The sequence below is a fragment of the Marmota flaviventris genome, chromosome 8, assembly GCF_047511675.1.
Source record: "Marmota flaviventris isolate mMarFla1 chromosome 8, mMarFla1.hap1, whole genome shotgun sequence".
NCBI lineage: Eukaryota > Metazoa > Chordata > Mammalia > Rodentia > Sciuridae > Marmota > Marmota flaviventris.
In genome coordinates, this window is record NC_092505.1 from 40,866,099 (window position 1) to 40,879,749 (window position 13,651).

At 44.7% G+C, this 13,651-nt stretch overlaps 1 protein-coding gene across 1 annotated transcript; it reads left to right on the top strand.

Moving 5' to 3' along the window:
• The first annotated feature begins 2,982 nt into the window (after positions 1–2,982).
• Psmd2 (proteasome 26S subunit ubiquitin receptor, non-ATPase 2) lies at positions 2,983–12,189 on the top strand. The gene is made up of 21 exons (XM_027951473.3): positions 2,983–3,172; positions 3,618–3,674; positions 3,993–4,157; positions 5,174–5,295; positions 5,567–5,791; positions 6,090–6,248; positions 6,402–6,546; positions 6,724–6,784; positions 7,030–7,176; positions 7,348–7,454; positions 7,622–7,749; positions 8,077–8,164; positions 9,296–9,458; positions 9,557–9,658; positions 9,816–9,961; positions 10,226–10,309; positions 10,595–10,763; positions 10,848–10,942; positions 11,100–11,226; positions 11,635–11,753; positions 11,900–12,189. The coding sequence occupies exons 1-21, from the start codon at positions 3,038–3,040 to the stop codon at positions 12,080–12,082; spliced, it is 2,727 nt and encodes a 908-aa protein (XP_027807274.1). The 5' UTR covers positions 2,983–3,037; the 3' UTR covers positions 12,083–12,189.
• The last annotated feature ends 1,462 nt before the right edge of the window (positions 12,190–13,651 follow it).

Below are 13,651 nucleotides of genomic sequence, written 5' to 3' on the forward strand. Positions count from 1 at the left end.
TATACATAAAAGATGACCCGAAGATGAATGCACATTCTTTCATTCATTCCTTTGGCAAATATCTGTAAGGAACTTCCACAAGCCAAGCATTTGGTTGGGTTCAAAGGGTATGAAGATGAATAAGACAGTTAATTCCTTTTCCTCTAGGAGGTCAGAGCAGAGGGAGGGAGAAGTATGTGCCACCCACGGTGGGAGCACAGGGAAGAAATAAATAACCTGAAAGGTAGGGTAGGAAAAGAATCCTAGACAGGTAACATTGGGCTGGAGCTCAGAGGACCAAAGAGTCTACTAGCTGAAAACAGTAAAGAGCATTCCATACAGAAGGAATAGCAATATGAAAAGCTAATCAGCTTGAAGGGGCAGGACATGTTCAGAAATATGAAATGTTTAGAATGATCATAAGGGAGTAAATGAGAGACATAATGGAGAATGAGAGTCTGGAGAAGGGTAGTAGGAATAGTAGGCATGGAAAGAGGAAATTTTAACATGTGCTGTCAGTTTTGAGAGTTAACAGGAAGAAGGGCCGCAAAGCAATCTGGCTATTTGATATCACACAGAGAAAGTGGCAACCTAGTGGAAACAGTGCAATGTTATAAACTTCTAGGTGCACTTCTGGTGTATAAATGATGGTTTGAGGTTGAATGGTTCTCAGATAAACAGAGCTCAGTTCATGTTTAGGGGGCAGTTTGGCAGGATTATGGGTGCAGTTTTAAGGAAGGAGGTAAGAAGGGGCAGGTAAATGAGTTGGCCTCTGATGGGACTGCAGTTTGGCCATGAAGCTGACAGCTTTGCAAAACGATAGGAAGGAATACTTCTGGGAGAGCAGTTTGGCTGAAATGAAGCTTGAGGCAGGACATCAATGTTATCAAGGGGCTTTAATAAAAACCTGCCAGATATTCGCATTTGGCTAGAGATGTTTGGAAGCTTGAGTGCTTGAGGTGATAAGGGGAATACACATATTCACTGCAGCAGATTTAAGGTATTTGGAAAATAAGATAACTGCCTCCTTTCTAGTTGCCAGGCATCTAATCAGTCATTTTTAATCACTTTATATATTTTCTCATTTCATTCGCAAAGAAATTTGCAAGGGAAATATTTTAATACTCACATTTTACACAGGCAGAAACCATGCTGAGAGGTTAGGTAGCTTCCCCAAGTCTTACAGCTGGTAAATTGCAGAATTCAGTTTTAAACACCAATTTTGTCTTGTCTATAAGTTTGCATTCTCCTATCCTCCCAATTTTTATTTTAAAACATTTTAAACCTACAAAATGTTGAAAAAGCTCAACTCTTCACATCTCTTTACCAGGAATAACCAGCTGATTAACAGGCTGTGCTTGATGCTACAACATCCACATCATCTCCTGCAGGGTTCTGGTTGCGTTGTGATTGGTACACACAACAAAATTCCAAGGGCTGATAGAAGAAAGTCATGGGGGAAAAAAGAAATTTAGAAGAAATCCCTCTTCAGATGTCTGAAGAAAGCATGAAAATGTATGGACATCTGGAAGGCAGAGAAAGAATAGGAACACTATGGGCGGTTCAACTTCTGTCCACAGACCAGGCTTGGGAGTCACTGGCAATGGAAATGGAAATAAAAAAGGTTAGCTCTAGAATCCAAGCACTGAGAGGAAAAGAGTGACATATTTAAAATGAGCTTCAAAAAAATTTGGTGTGTTGGGGGGGGGGGAGTGGGAGTACTGGGGATTGAACCCAGAAGCACTTTACCACTGGGTTACATCTCCAGCCCTTCTCATTCTTTATTTTGAGACAGGGTCTCACTAAGTTTACTTAGGGCTTCACTAAGTTATTGAGGTTGGCCTTTAACTTGTGATCCTACTGACTCAGCCTCCTGAATCACTGGGATTACAGGAAAACTCCACCAGGCCTGGTGGGCTTCAGAATTTTATATCTACATCTGGTGGTGGTGGTACTAGGTCAACCCAGGAGTGCTTAATCATTGAGCCACATCTCCAGCCCTTTTTATTTTTTATTTTAATACAGGGTCTCCCTAAGTTGCTCAAGGCCTTGCTAGGTTGCTTAGAATCTTGCTAAGTTGCTTAGGGCATTGCTAAATTTCCAAGGCTGGCCTTGAACTTGCCATCCTCCTACTTCAGACTCCAGAGTCTCTGGGATTACAGGCATGAGACACCACACATGGCTAGATTTTTTTTTTAACAAACACTTTATGAATTCTTGAGTGTTACCTCCTTCTCTCTCATCTTCTACACACACACACACACACACACACACACACACACACCATGCCCAAGGAGGTGTTTGCCTGAAAGAGTTAAGGGCTTGGCAAACTAAAAGACTCAGGTTCAAATCCTCAGCATGGGGGTGGGGGGGAGAAGAAACAAACAAGCAAAAAGCCCTGACATGAAATACATCAGTCACAACCCCTTCTAACAGGGCAAGGAAGACCAAAAGACAGGCTGAGGGTAGAGTTTGGTCTTATTCTGCTTTTAGCTCCAGAACTTCGCACTGGAGCATAGGACTTAATTTATCGATTCCCTTTGGCTCCACCAAAGATTTGGGATAATAGCACATCTCACGAGGGTGGTGGTAGGGGGATGTTGAAGTTAATTAACTATTTCTCAATGGTGAGGGGTTAGATCACACAGACTACAGTGAAGCGTCCTGGATCTCAAGAGACTTGTGTGTTTGTCGCACCATCCCATGGGGTGTCTCTGTGGGCTATATTCACAGTTAGGAAATCCACGGTCGAGGAAAACGTCTCGGCTCGAAGCCTCCTCCCCTCCTACCACTCGGAGCTCACCCAAAGCCCACACCGCTCCGGGGCGGTGCCTGTGGCGCGGAGGAGGCTGGGAGTGGTAGTTCCCTTCCTGCCTCCGAGGGCGGGGACCGGGGGCCGGGCTTCCAGGCCGTGACAGAGGGGGACGCGCGCCCGGACTCGCTCAGACGTTTCCGGTCTGAAGGAGGAGGAGCGCCGGGGACGAAGCGCGCGAGGCCGTCTGGGAAAAGGGGCAGTGTAAGACGGTGCGCGCGCAGCGGGCCGGCAGTGGCGGTGGAGATGGAGGAAGGTGGTAGAGATAAGGCGCCGGTGCAGCCCCAGCAGCCCCCTGCGACGGCCCCCGGCAGCGCGGACGAAAAGTCAAGCGGCAAGGAGCGGCGGGATGCCGGGGACAAAGACAAAGAGCAGGAGCTGGTGAGGCGCGGCACCGGGAGCCGGCAGAGGAGGCCGTGGGCTGAGTCACGGCGGCCCCGCAGGCCTCGGGCCCGACTTCCAACGGCCCCACCATTGCCCAGGAGAGGGCGGATGGGGCGACCCCCCGGGTTCCCAGCACCTTGCCTCTCTGTCCCCCATTCGCCATTCCGCGCTGTCACTTACGCCGACCCCACCAATCCTCACCAACGTTTCATGAGGTGGGCTCGGACGGGTCATTGTCATTCGCTTTTCCTAGAACGGCATTCAAGCAGAACCTGGCTCAGAAACTGCCTTCCCAACAGGGCTCCCCATTCTCATTCCCCTTCCTTGCCCATCTGGCCCCTCCTAAGGAGGCAGGCGCACTCTGCACCTGTCCCAAGGTGGATGGGAGGAGGATGTGATTGAGATTCCTTCTCTTGATGAGCTTCTTCCCTCAACTCTCCAGTCTGAGGAGGACAAACAACTTCAGGATGAGCTGGAGATGCTCGTGGAACGACTGGGGGTGAGTCATGATGTTAACGTGAGCGGGTAAATACCTGCATTTTCCCCAACTTGTTTGTTTTATTCCACTTTGAGGCAACAACTCCTGTGTGAAATGAACTGTATTTTAGGGTCAGTGTAATGATAATGATGTGAAGGAGGAGAATTACAAAGAATATTTTAACTGGGTCATTTTGATTTTGTGCCTGGTGGGGAGTTGGGGAATCACAGATAAATAAAACATAGTTACTCCTTGGGGGAAATTTTGGTGAAATGTCTCTTTGTTGACTTGGAAGAGTCGTGACTCCTTTTGTCTCAGTCCTTACATCTCCTTGATCAGGAGAAGGACACATCCCTGTATCGGCCAGCCCTAGAGGAACTGAGAAGGCAGATTCGTTCTTCTACAACTTCCATGACTTCAGTGCCCAAGCCTCTTAAATTTCTGCGTCCACACTATGGCAAACTGAAGGAAATCTATGAGAATATGGCCCCTGGGGAGAATAAGGTAAAACTATTTCAGAAGCTGGTGGAAGGCTAGTTCATTGGAAACCTGGCAGACATAAGACCTAATTGAGTTGAAGTCCATTGCAGTGAAAATACCTTGCAAAAGAACTAAAAGGAGGATCAACTCCTCAGAAAATGTATCTGTCATTTATGTTGGACCTTGGGATTTTTTTAGCATAATCTATTTCTAATTTACATTTAACTGTTTTTTTTTTTTGTCCCATGTGCATGCATTTTTCTCTAAAATATACCCTCAGTTCTGTCTCTTGGTATACCCTAATCTAGAAATCTTCATTTCTCACCTTCTTCAGTCAGCATCCTGACTGACCTTTTTGCTTTTGCCTGTGACCACTTATGTAATCTTTCATATAGTAGCTATAGTGATTTTGTTTTTCTAGATTGTGAGTTTTTGCATAAAACCTTTTAATAGCTTATTCCTACAATTAAAGTAAAATTTAAACTGAGTGTGGTAGCATGCCTATAGTCCCAGTTTCTTAGGAGGCTGAGGCAGGAGAATCTGTTGAGTCTAAGAATTCAGGGCCAACCTGGGCAATATAACAAGATGCCTACCTCTGCCCTCCCTGCCTCTTTGCAGTGCAGTAGGAACACTCTCTCTGAGCTACATCCCGACCCCTTTTTATTTTTTATTTTGAGACAGGGTCTCACTAAGTTGCTGAGACTGACCTCAAACCTGAAATCCAGATTACAGATGTGCACTACCATGCCCAGCTAAATCCCATATCTTTAAATATATAATACATAAAATTTAGAGTTTTTTTCTTTGCTTTTTCTCTCTCGCTTATTACCCTTCAGCTCTGTTGGTTTAAGAGGGAGATAGCAACACCAGCCTTAGGTTATGAGGGTTAGCTTAGATAAGGTGAAAATTTTTAGTACAGAAACTAGGATGTAGTTAATGGTTAATTTTGAGGACAGTAGCAGTAATCTTGATTCCATAATATTACACTGCCCTTACCTTTGACTGTTGAATTTGACTTCAAATTTCTGGTTTCTTTATAGCGTTTTGCTGCTGACATCATCTCTGTTTTGGCCATGACCATGAGTGGGGAGCGTGAATGCCTCAAGTATCGGCTGGTGGGCTCCCAGGAGGAACTGGCATCATGGGGTCATGAGTATGTCAGGTAAGACCCTGGAGCTGGGGAAATAGCTTAGTTGGTAGAGTGCTTGCCTTGCATGCACAAGGCCTAGGTTCAATTCTCAGCACCGCAAAACAACAACAACAAGACCTCTTGGGAATCTGAATGGGACTCAGGCATAATTCAAAGTTCTGCTTTAAGATATGTATTTTAGACTATGTGCACATTGAATTTCCTGGGCACTAAATTCCTTGACCCACAGGGAACTGTTTTCCTTAAAACTGTGCTCCCTTAATGTTCTATGCCTTATACATAGGCATTTGGCAGGAGAAGTGGCTAAGGAGTGGCAGGAGCTGGATGATGCAGAGAAAGTACAGCGGGAACCACTGCTTACCCTGGTGAAGGAGATTGTTCCGTACAACATGGCCCACAATGCAGAGCATGAGGCCTGTGACCTGCTCATGGAAATTGAGCAGGTGGATATGCTGGAGAAGGACATCGATGAGAATGCATATGCAAAGGTCTGCCTCTATCTCACCAGGTAAGAGAGCATGGTAGAGATGGGTGGCAAGTGTGCCCTTCCTAGCATTTCTTTCTTGGTTGTGCCCGTTTTTTTTCCTAAACCATATACCTCAAGGGTCGCATTAGGCTGTAGTTAGTTTGATAATGTTCATGAATTTCTTGAGAACAGAGATTTGGTGTCTCTTCAGTAGTCTCCAGCATCTAGCATAGTGCTTGGTGTATAGTAGGCATTTGGTCTTTATTTTGGGGTAAGTGAAATAAATGGGATAAATGAATGTCTGAGACTTTCTGAATTTTATTATTTTTAAACTTTGTAGTTGCGTGAATTATGTGCCAGAGCCCGAGAACTCTGCCCTACTGCGTTGTGCCTTGGGTGTGTTCCGAAAGTTTAGCCGTTTCCCTGAAGCCCTCAGATTGGCACTGATGCTCAATGACATGGAGTTGGTAGAAGACATCTTTACCTCCTGCAAGGATGTGTATGTAGAAAAGAAATTGGCACAGGAAGACATAAGCTTATGCAAGGGACGTTTGCACAAGGAGCTGGGACTTGTAGTTCTGGTTAAGGATAAGGGGCTTTCCTGTACCCTTAAGGAATGATAGTGAGCAGTAATGATGGCTGTCTACCACAGGGTGGTACAGAAGCAAATGGCATTCATGTTAGGACGACATGGGGTATTCCTGGAACTGAGTGAAGATGTAGAGGAGTATGAAGACCTGACAGAGATCATGTCCAATGTACAGCTCAACAGCAACTTCTTGGCCTTAGCTCGGGAGGTGAGACTCTTTGCCCTTTCTCATTCAGGCTTTTTGGTTGTAATTCTGTCTCTGCCATTTGATCTCCCTGACTATCCCTCTGACTTGGCTTTCTCTGGTTTGAGTTGCCATTCAGTGGGATAACAAAGAGGACAACTGAGGGAAGCAGTTGTGACTCTTTAGCTTCTTTATCTTCAGCTGGACATCATGGAGCCCAAGGTGCCTGATGACATCTATAAAACCCACCTAGAGAATAACAGTGAGTAGCTCTCTCTGTGTGGGGATTAGAAGATTGTTAATGGTTCCCCTAGTATTGGGAGTGATGGCTTGGCTAATCTGCTTATCAAGGGCTTGGACTTCCATGAATCTTTTTTCTAGGTTGCTGTCTAGGGCATAGTTAGAAGATCCTAAGGGGCCAGCTTAGAACCAAAGACAGGTTGCTATGCTATGTCCTTTTTTTTTTTTTTTCCCCTACTCTAAACCTTTCCTTTCTTTCCTGTGCAGGGTTTGGGGGCAGTGGCTCTCAGGTGGACTCTGCCCGCATGAACCTGGCCTCTTCTTTTGTAAATGGCTTTGTGAATGCAGCTTTTGGCCAGGACAAACTGCTGACTGATGATGGCAATAAATGGCTTTACAAGAACAAAGACCATGGTATAATTCTGTTACTACTTTTATATGTGTGTTGTTTTGGTCACTCTTTTTGTCCTGCTAGAGTCATGTTACTTGATAAGGGATTCACAGTATAGTTCCTTGGGGAGCCCTTTATAATAGTTTCCTAAGGGCAGGATCCTTTTAAGGCTGCTTGATTCTTCCTTGGTACAGGAATGTTGAGTGCAGCTGCATCCCTTGGTATGATTCTGCTGTGGGATGTGGATGGTGGCCTCACCCAGATTGACAAGTACCTGTACTCATCTGAGGATTACATTAAGGTTGGTCTGGGCATAGCCTGCTCACTGGGGACTTCTCCTTATTATGTTCTAGTGTCTTCCAGTTTTTTATTCCCAGTTAAATCAGGTGCTACACTGAGGCCTACGTTGCGTGTTTTTTGGTGAAGAAGATAGAGTAGCTGAGTAAAGAATCTGTTTGTGCTTTGCAGTCAGGAGCTCTCCTGGCCTGTGGAATTGTGAACTCAGGGGTCCGGAATGAGTGTGACCCTGCCCTGGCATTGCTTTCAGACTATGTTCTCCACAACAGTAACACCATGAGACTTGGTTCCATCTTTGGGTGAGAATTCTCACATCTGGTAGCGTTCAACTGGGACAGGAACTGGGCCCATTTCACCTTTGTATTGCCAAGGATTGCCACCATGTCACTGAATATTTGGCTCTTGGTGGTTTTGTTTTGCTTTTGTTGAGGGAGGTGCTGGTGGTGGTTCTGGGGATGGGGATCTAACCCAGGGCCTCACACTAAGTCGGCACTCTTCCACTGAGCTACATCCCTAGCCCAGTGTGGATGTTTGTTGACATGGTGAACGAATGACCAGTCCTCTCTGGTTCTTTATTGTCTTGTCCTTGGATACATGTTGGGGATTGCCTCTCCCTGGCTTTGCAGGCTAGGCTTGGCCTATGCTGGCTCAAATCGTGAAGATGTTCTAACATTGCTGCTTCCTGTGATGGGAGATTCCAAGTCCAGCATGGAGGTGAGTAGAGGCTGTTGGTCTTTTATAGTAGCTAGGAAGGGTACTCTGATTACTCTCTCTGATAACTACTGAAAAAGAGGTATATGTGTGTGTGTTCATATATGAGCTTGCACATGTTGTGGGGGTGGTCAACCTCAGTGAAATCCCTTAGAACTGGGATTTCAAGCCCAGCTGAAGCTAAAGAGTTAACATTTTGGTATTGAGTTCTAGCCCTTGGGGATCCTTAAGGCTGGAGGATGGAGTAGCTTAATGCAGTTTAGGGTGATGATTGTATCAGTCAGTTTTCTGTTATAACAAGATATCTGAGATAGTCAATTTATAAATGGAAAAACTTGGCTCATAGTTTTGGAGTTGCAGTCCGTGATTGAGCAGACCCATTGCTTTTGGTGAAGTAGCATATCATGGTAGGAGCATGTAGCTGAACAGAATTGTTCACCTCACCACAAGTCATGGGGCACAGACAGAGGGAAAGGAAGAGCCCAGGGTCCCACAGTCCCTTTCACAGCACTCTTCAGTGACCTAAAGACCTTCCATTAGATCCTGCCTATTAGTTTCTACCACTTGCCAATAGCGCCACCTTGGGGACCAAGCCTTTAATACATGGGCCTTTGAGGGACCTTCCAGATCTTAACTGAAGCAGTGATTCTCTTCAGTGTTTTAGTCATTGGCCAACCTTAAATTTTCTTATCAGTACAGTTGTTTTAGTGATGTGTAAATACAGTATGATGGCTAAAAGTAGAGGTTTTAGAGTTAAAAAGACATGAGTTCAAATTGTGCCATCTCTGCTTAGAAGCAGTATGATCGTGGACTCATAAGTCAAACTCTTTAGACCTCATTTTTTTCATCAGTGAAAGAGGGAATAACGACCTGTTTATGGAGTCATTGTGAGGATTAAATGTCAAAAAAAAAACCCCAAAAAACTGCAAAGCAGTTGGTACAGCAGCAAGCATGTAGTAAGTACTCAGTGAAGAGTCGCAGCTCTTGTTTTTTGGACGTATCAGACACCAGTTATTATTTGGTCTGGTTAGGGAGGATGTCTTACAATGGACTGTGGGAGTCAGATATCTTGAATCAAGACAGATAAGTATTTTAAAAGCTTACTATGTGTAATATTGGCTTTCTTATTTCTAGGTGGCAGGAGTGACAGCTTTAGCTTGTGGAATGATAGCAGTGGGATCCTGCAATGGAGATGTCACTTCCACTATTCTTCAGACCATCATGGAGAAGTCGGAAACTGAGCTCAAGGATACTTATGCCCGTTGGCTTCCTCTTGGCCTGGGCCTCAATCACCTGGGTGAGGGGACATCTGTTTAGTCAGAGGGCTGACAGTAAATATGTCAGACTAAGCTGGATGGAAGCAAGTGTTCTCTGACCCCTTGATTTTTCCTGTAGGGAAGGGTGAGGCCATTGAGGCGATCCTTGCTGCTTTGGAGGTTGTGTCAGAACCATTCCGCAGTTTTGCCAACACACTGGTAGATGTATGTGCCTATGCAGGTCAGCGTCTTTGATACCCTGTCTTATGATCCCTCCCCCACATTGTTTCTCCTTTGTTGTTCATTTTGATATGCTTTAGTTTTGTTAGGCTTCTCCCATTTACAAAGTAAGTTTTTCCTTGATGCCTTCTCATTTCTCTCTTCTCACCCTACCACAGGCTCTGGGAATGTGCTGAAGGTGCAGCAGCTGCTTCACATTTGTAGTGAACACTTTGACTCCAAGGAAAAAGAGGAAGACAAAGACAAGAAGGAAAAGAAAGACAAGGACAAGAAGGAAGCCCCTGCTGATATGGGAGCACATCAGGTTAGGAGGGCAGCTGGGCACTCTCAGAGGGAGGCTTTGAGAAAAGATGAGCATGTAGGAGAACAGCTTTGGCTTTGTTTTAGAGTGTGTTTGGGTATTACCATGTTTTGAAATAGCAAGAGACTGGGTTCTGTCCATGAGGGGCAAGGGTGTTTTGACTTTTCTTCTCAGATGGGTCTTTTTGAGTCAAGGAAGTCAAGGATTATTATTATTTTTTCTTTCTTTCCTGGAGCTTAGTGGATTCTGCTGTTTCTTCAATTACAGGGAGTAGCTGTTCTGGGTATTGCCCTTATTGCTATGGGAGAGGAGATTGGTGCAGAGATGGCACTACGAACCTTTGGCCATTTGGTGAGTAAAGACAGAGAAGATTTTTTTTTTTTTTTTTTGTGGTGCTGGGATTGAACCCCCAGGGTCTTGTGCAATCAGGGCAGTTGCTCTACTACTCAGCTATACCTCCACCCCTAGAATATTACTAATTATGATGACTAGAGGAGACTCTTGAGGGATTTTCTAGGTAGAGAAATGATCTTTTTGTGGTGCCCTTTCTACAGAAGTGAAGTCTTCTTTTTACTCATCAGCCCATTCCTATAATTGATTTTCCCTCATTTCTGTCATTGTTTTCTTTAACACCAGCTGAGATATGGGGAGCCTACACTCCGGCGAGCTGTACCTTTAGCACTGGCCCTAATCTCTGTTTCGAATCCACGACTCAACATTCTAGATACTCTAAGCAAATTCTCTCATGATGCTGATCCAGAAGTTTCCTACAATTCCATCTTTGCTATGGGCATGGTGGGCAGTGGTGAGTACAAGGCAGAAAATGATGGTAAGCAGATTGGGAGAAGATTCGATATTCTTTAGACTCTATCATTGTTAACATTTCCAGGTACCAATAATGCCCGGCTGGCTGCGATGCTGCGCCAGTTAGCCCAATATCATGCTAAGGACCCCAACAATCTCTTCATGGTGCGCTTGGCACAGGTAAAAAACAAAACAAAACAAAAAATAGAACTGTTCTCCTTGAAGTGTGCCAAGGGAAGTATCTGTGGTGGAGTATGGGCTGGGAGGGAAGATGTGAGCAACTTGACCAGGTTAGGTGATGTCTCCTCTACTGCTTTTTTTTTTTTTTTTTTTGTAGGGCCTGACACATTTAGGGAAGGGCACGCTTACCCTTTGCCCTTATCACAGTGATCGGCAGCTTATGAGTCAAGTGGCAGTGGCTGGTCTACTCACTGTGCTTGTCTCTTTCCTGGATGTTCGCAACAGTGAGTTCCTGTCAGAAATATCATATTGTGGCATGTGACACTCTGTTTCTACCTCTTCCAGGGCCACCTTGGCAATTTAGGATCAAGACCCTAAGTTAACTCTGTAGTATTCTAGGTTCTTTGGGCCTGTAATGGCTCTCATAAAACCTTTTCTCCCATATTTTTGATCTGGCCTAAAAAGGTTTGATTAGCCCAGGGTCTGTTGCTAAATGACTAGGAAAAGTGATTCTCAAGTCTGAGGCTATGGATAAAGGGAGGAAGGGCATCTTGGGTTAGTAGTAAGGTATATGAGGACAGTGTGGGTTCAGCTGAAGATGGCTTAAAGGGTCAAGGCTGGAGTGGGATACCAAGGTTCAGGTCAGGTTTACTTTGTTGTCTATAACAGTTTTTCCTGTGTGCTTCCCTCAGTCATTCTAGGCAAATCGCACTATGTATTGTATGGGCTGGTGGCTGCAATGCAGCCCCGAATGCTGGTTACCTTCGATGAGGAGCTGCGGCCATTGCCGGTGTCTGTTCGTGTGGGCCAGGTGAGGGGTTGAGGGGAGGGCTCAGTCTGTACTCTAGGACTTGGAGAATGCACATATAATCTTGCTTCTCTGAAACTGGTGTGGGGATTGGGGTGTTGCTTCTCTCCCATTGGCAATCCCTTCATTTTAGTTTTCTCATCCCACAGGCAGTGGATGTGGTGGGCCAGGCTGGCAAGCCTAAGACCATCACAGGGTTCCAGACACACACAACCCCAGTGTTGTTGGCACATGGGGAACGGGCAGAATTGGCCACTGAGGAGTTTCTTCCTGTTACCCCCATTCTGGAAGGTTTTGTTATCCTTCGGAAGAACCCCAACTATGACCTCTAAGTGGCCACCAGGGGTGGACACTGCTCCAGACCGTTGGGGGAATTGTTACCTCCTATTCTTTTGTTACTGAGTGAGATAATTTGTTCAATAAAGACCTTTATCCCCAAGGTCTCTGTCTATTTTCTGGGGTATCATGGCCCAGGGTTAGACTAGAGTGTGAAATTGATATGAGAGAGCATTGTTTGGAGCAACCCTGAGCCTAGAGTAGTAGGGAGGCTGTCCTGAATCAAAGGAACTAAGCTCCTCTTTTTCCCCACACCTTCTTGATCATCTTCTGTTTTTATTTTTTTAGAACCCTTGAAAAGCTGATAAATATAATGAGTCTTCTTTATAGGAATTACACATGTAAAAGTTTTTTACATTAACTTTTTTTTTTTTTTTTTTGATATTGGAGATATAATCCTTGGTGGTTTATCACTGAGCCGTATCCCCAGCCCTTACTGTTTTTTATTTTGAAACTGAGTTTCACGGGGAAGTTGCTTTGGGCCCTGCTAAATTGCTGAGGTTGGCCTTGAACTTGCGATCCTTTTGTCTTGGCCTTCCAAGTTGCTGGGATTACAGGCGTGTGCCACCTACCTAACTTTACACAAACTTTTAGGAATTTCTAAGGAACTTGTTGATCCTGTGTTCCCCACCCTATCACACCCAAGCCCATTATCTCATAACTTGGGCCTAAGGATGCCCGAGAATGAACAGTTCTTCTCTTTAATTACTTGTGCTGCTGAGAGGGACATCTTTATCTCTGTGACCTACCCTCTTTCACTCTCATAGGATTTGATCATATTAACATCTACTTTTTGCTGTCCTTGTATAAACTAGATAAAAAGCCTGACCCTGATCTTCCTCTTAGTATAGAAATGGGAAAGAGGAGTGGCCTCCTTTCTGGAACATAATCATCCTTGATCTGCCATGCTTCTTTCTAGTGGGGCTGGTACAATATTGCTATACCCCTGCTTAGGGCTTGAATCTCTGGAGATGCAGGGTGTATGGAGGGGATCATGTCCTGTAAGATAATCATAGCTAACATTTTATCCAATACTGTAAATTTAATCTTCCAACAGTAGCTAGTACTAAATAGGTTTTTTTATAAATATTAAAAGAATAACTATTCTTCATGCTACTGAGACTTCATAACAATTTTTAGGTAGTTATATCTCCATGTTATTGAGAAGGGAAGTTTGGAGAAGTTTATAAGTCATATAAGTGATAGAGACCAGGACTGGAATCTTAAGTCCATTTGACTCTAAAGCCCATGCACTTTTTCACTATATTAATCTGTCTGTATTGGAGACTTGAGAGACTCATTTTAACTCAAGGCCTTACCCGGAGAAGCAGCAACAACTTTGATTGAATGTCTCCATGTCTTGCTTTTGCTTGGAAGCCTGTAAAATGGTTGAAGTACTGGGCACAGTGGTGCTCGCCTGTAATCCCAGTGACTCAGGAGGCTGAGGCAGGAGGATTGTGAGTTTGAGGCCAGCCTCAGCAACTTAGTGAGACCCTCTCTCAAAATTTAAACAACAACAACAAAAACCCCACCAGGATATAGGTCAATGGTAAAAGCACTGTTGG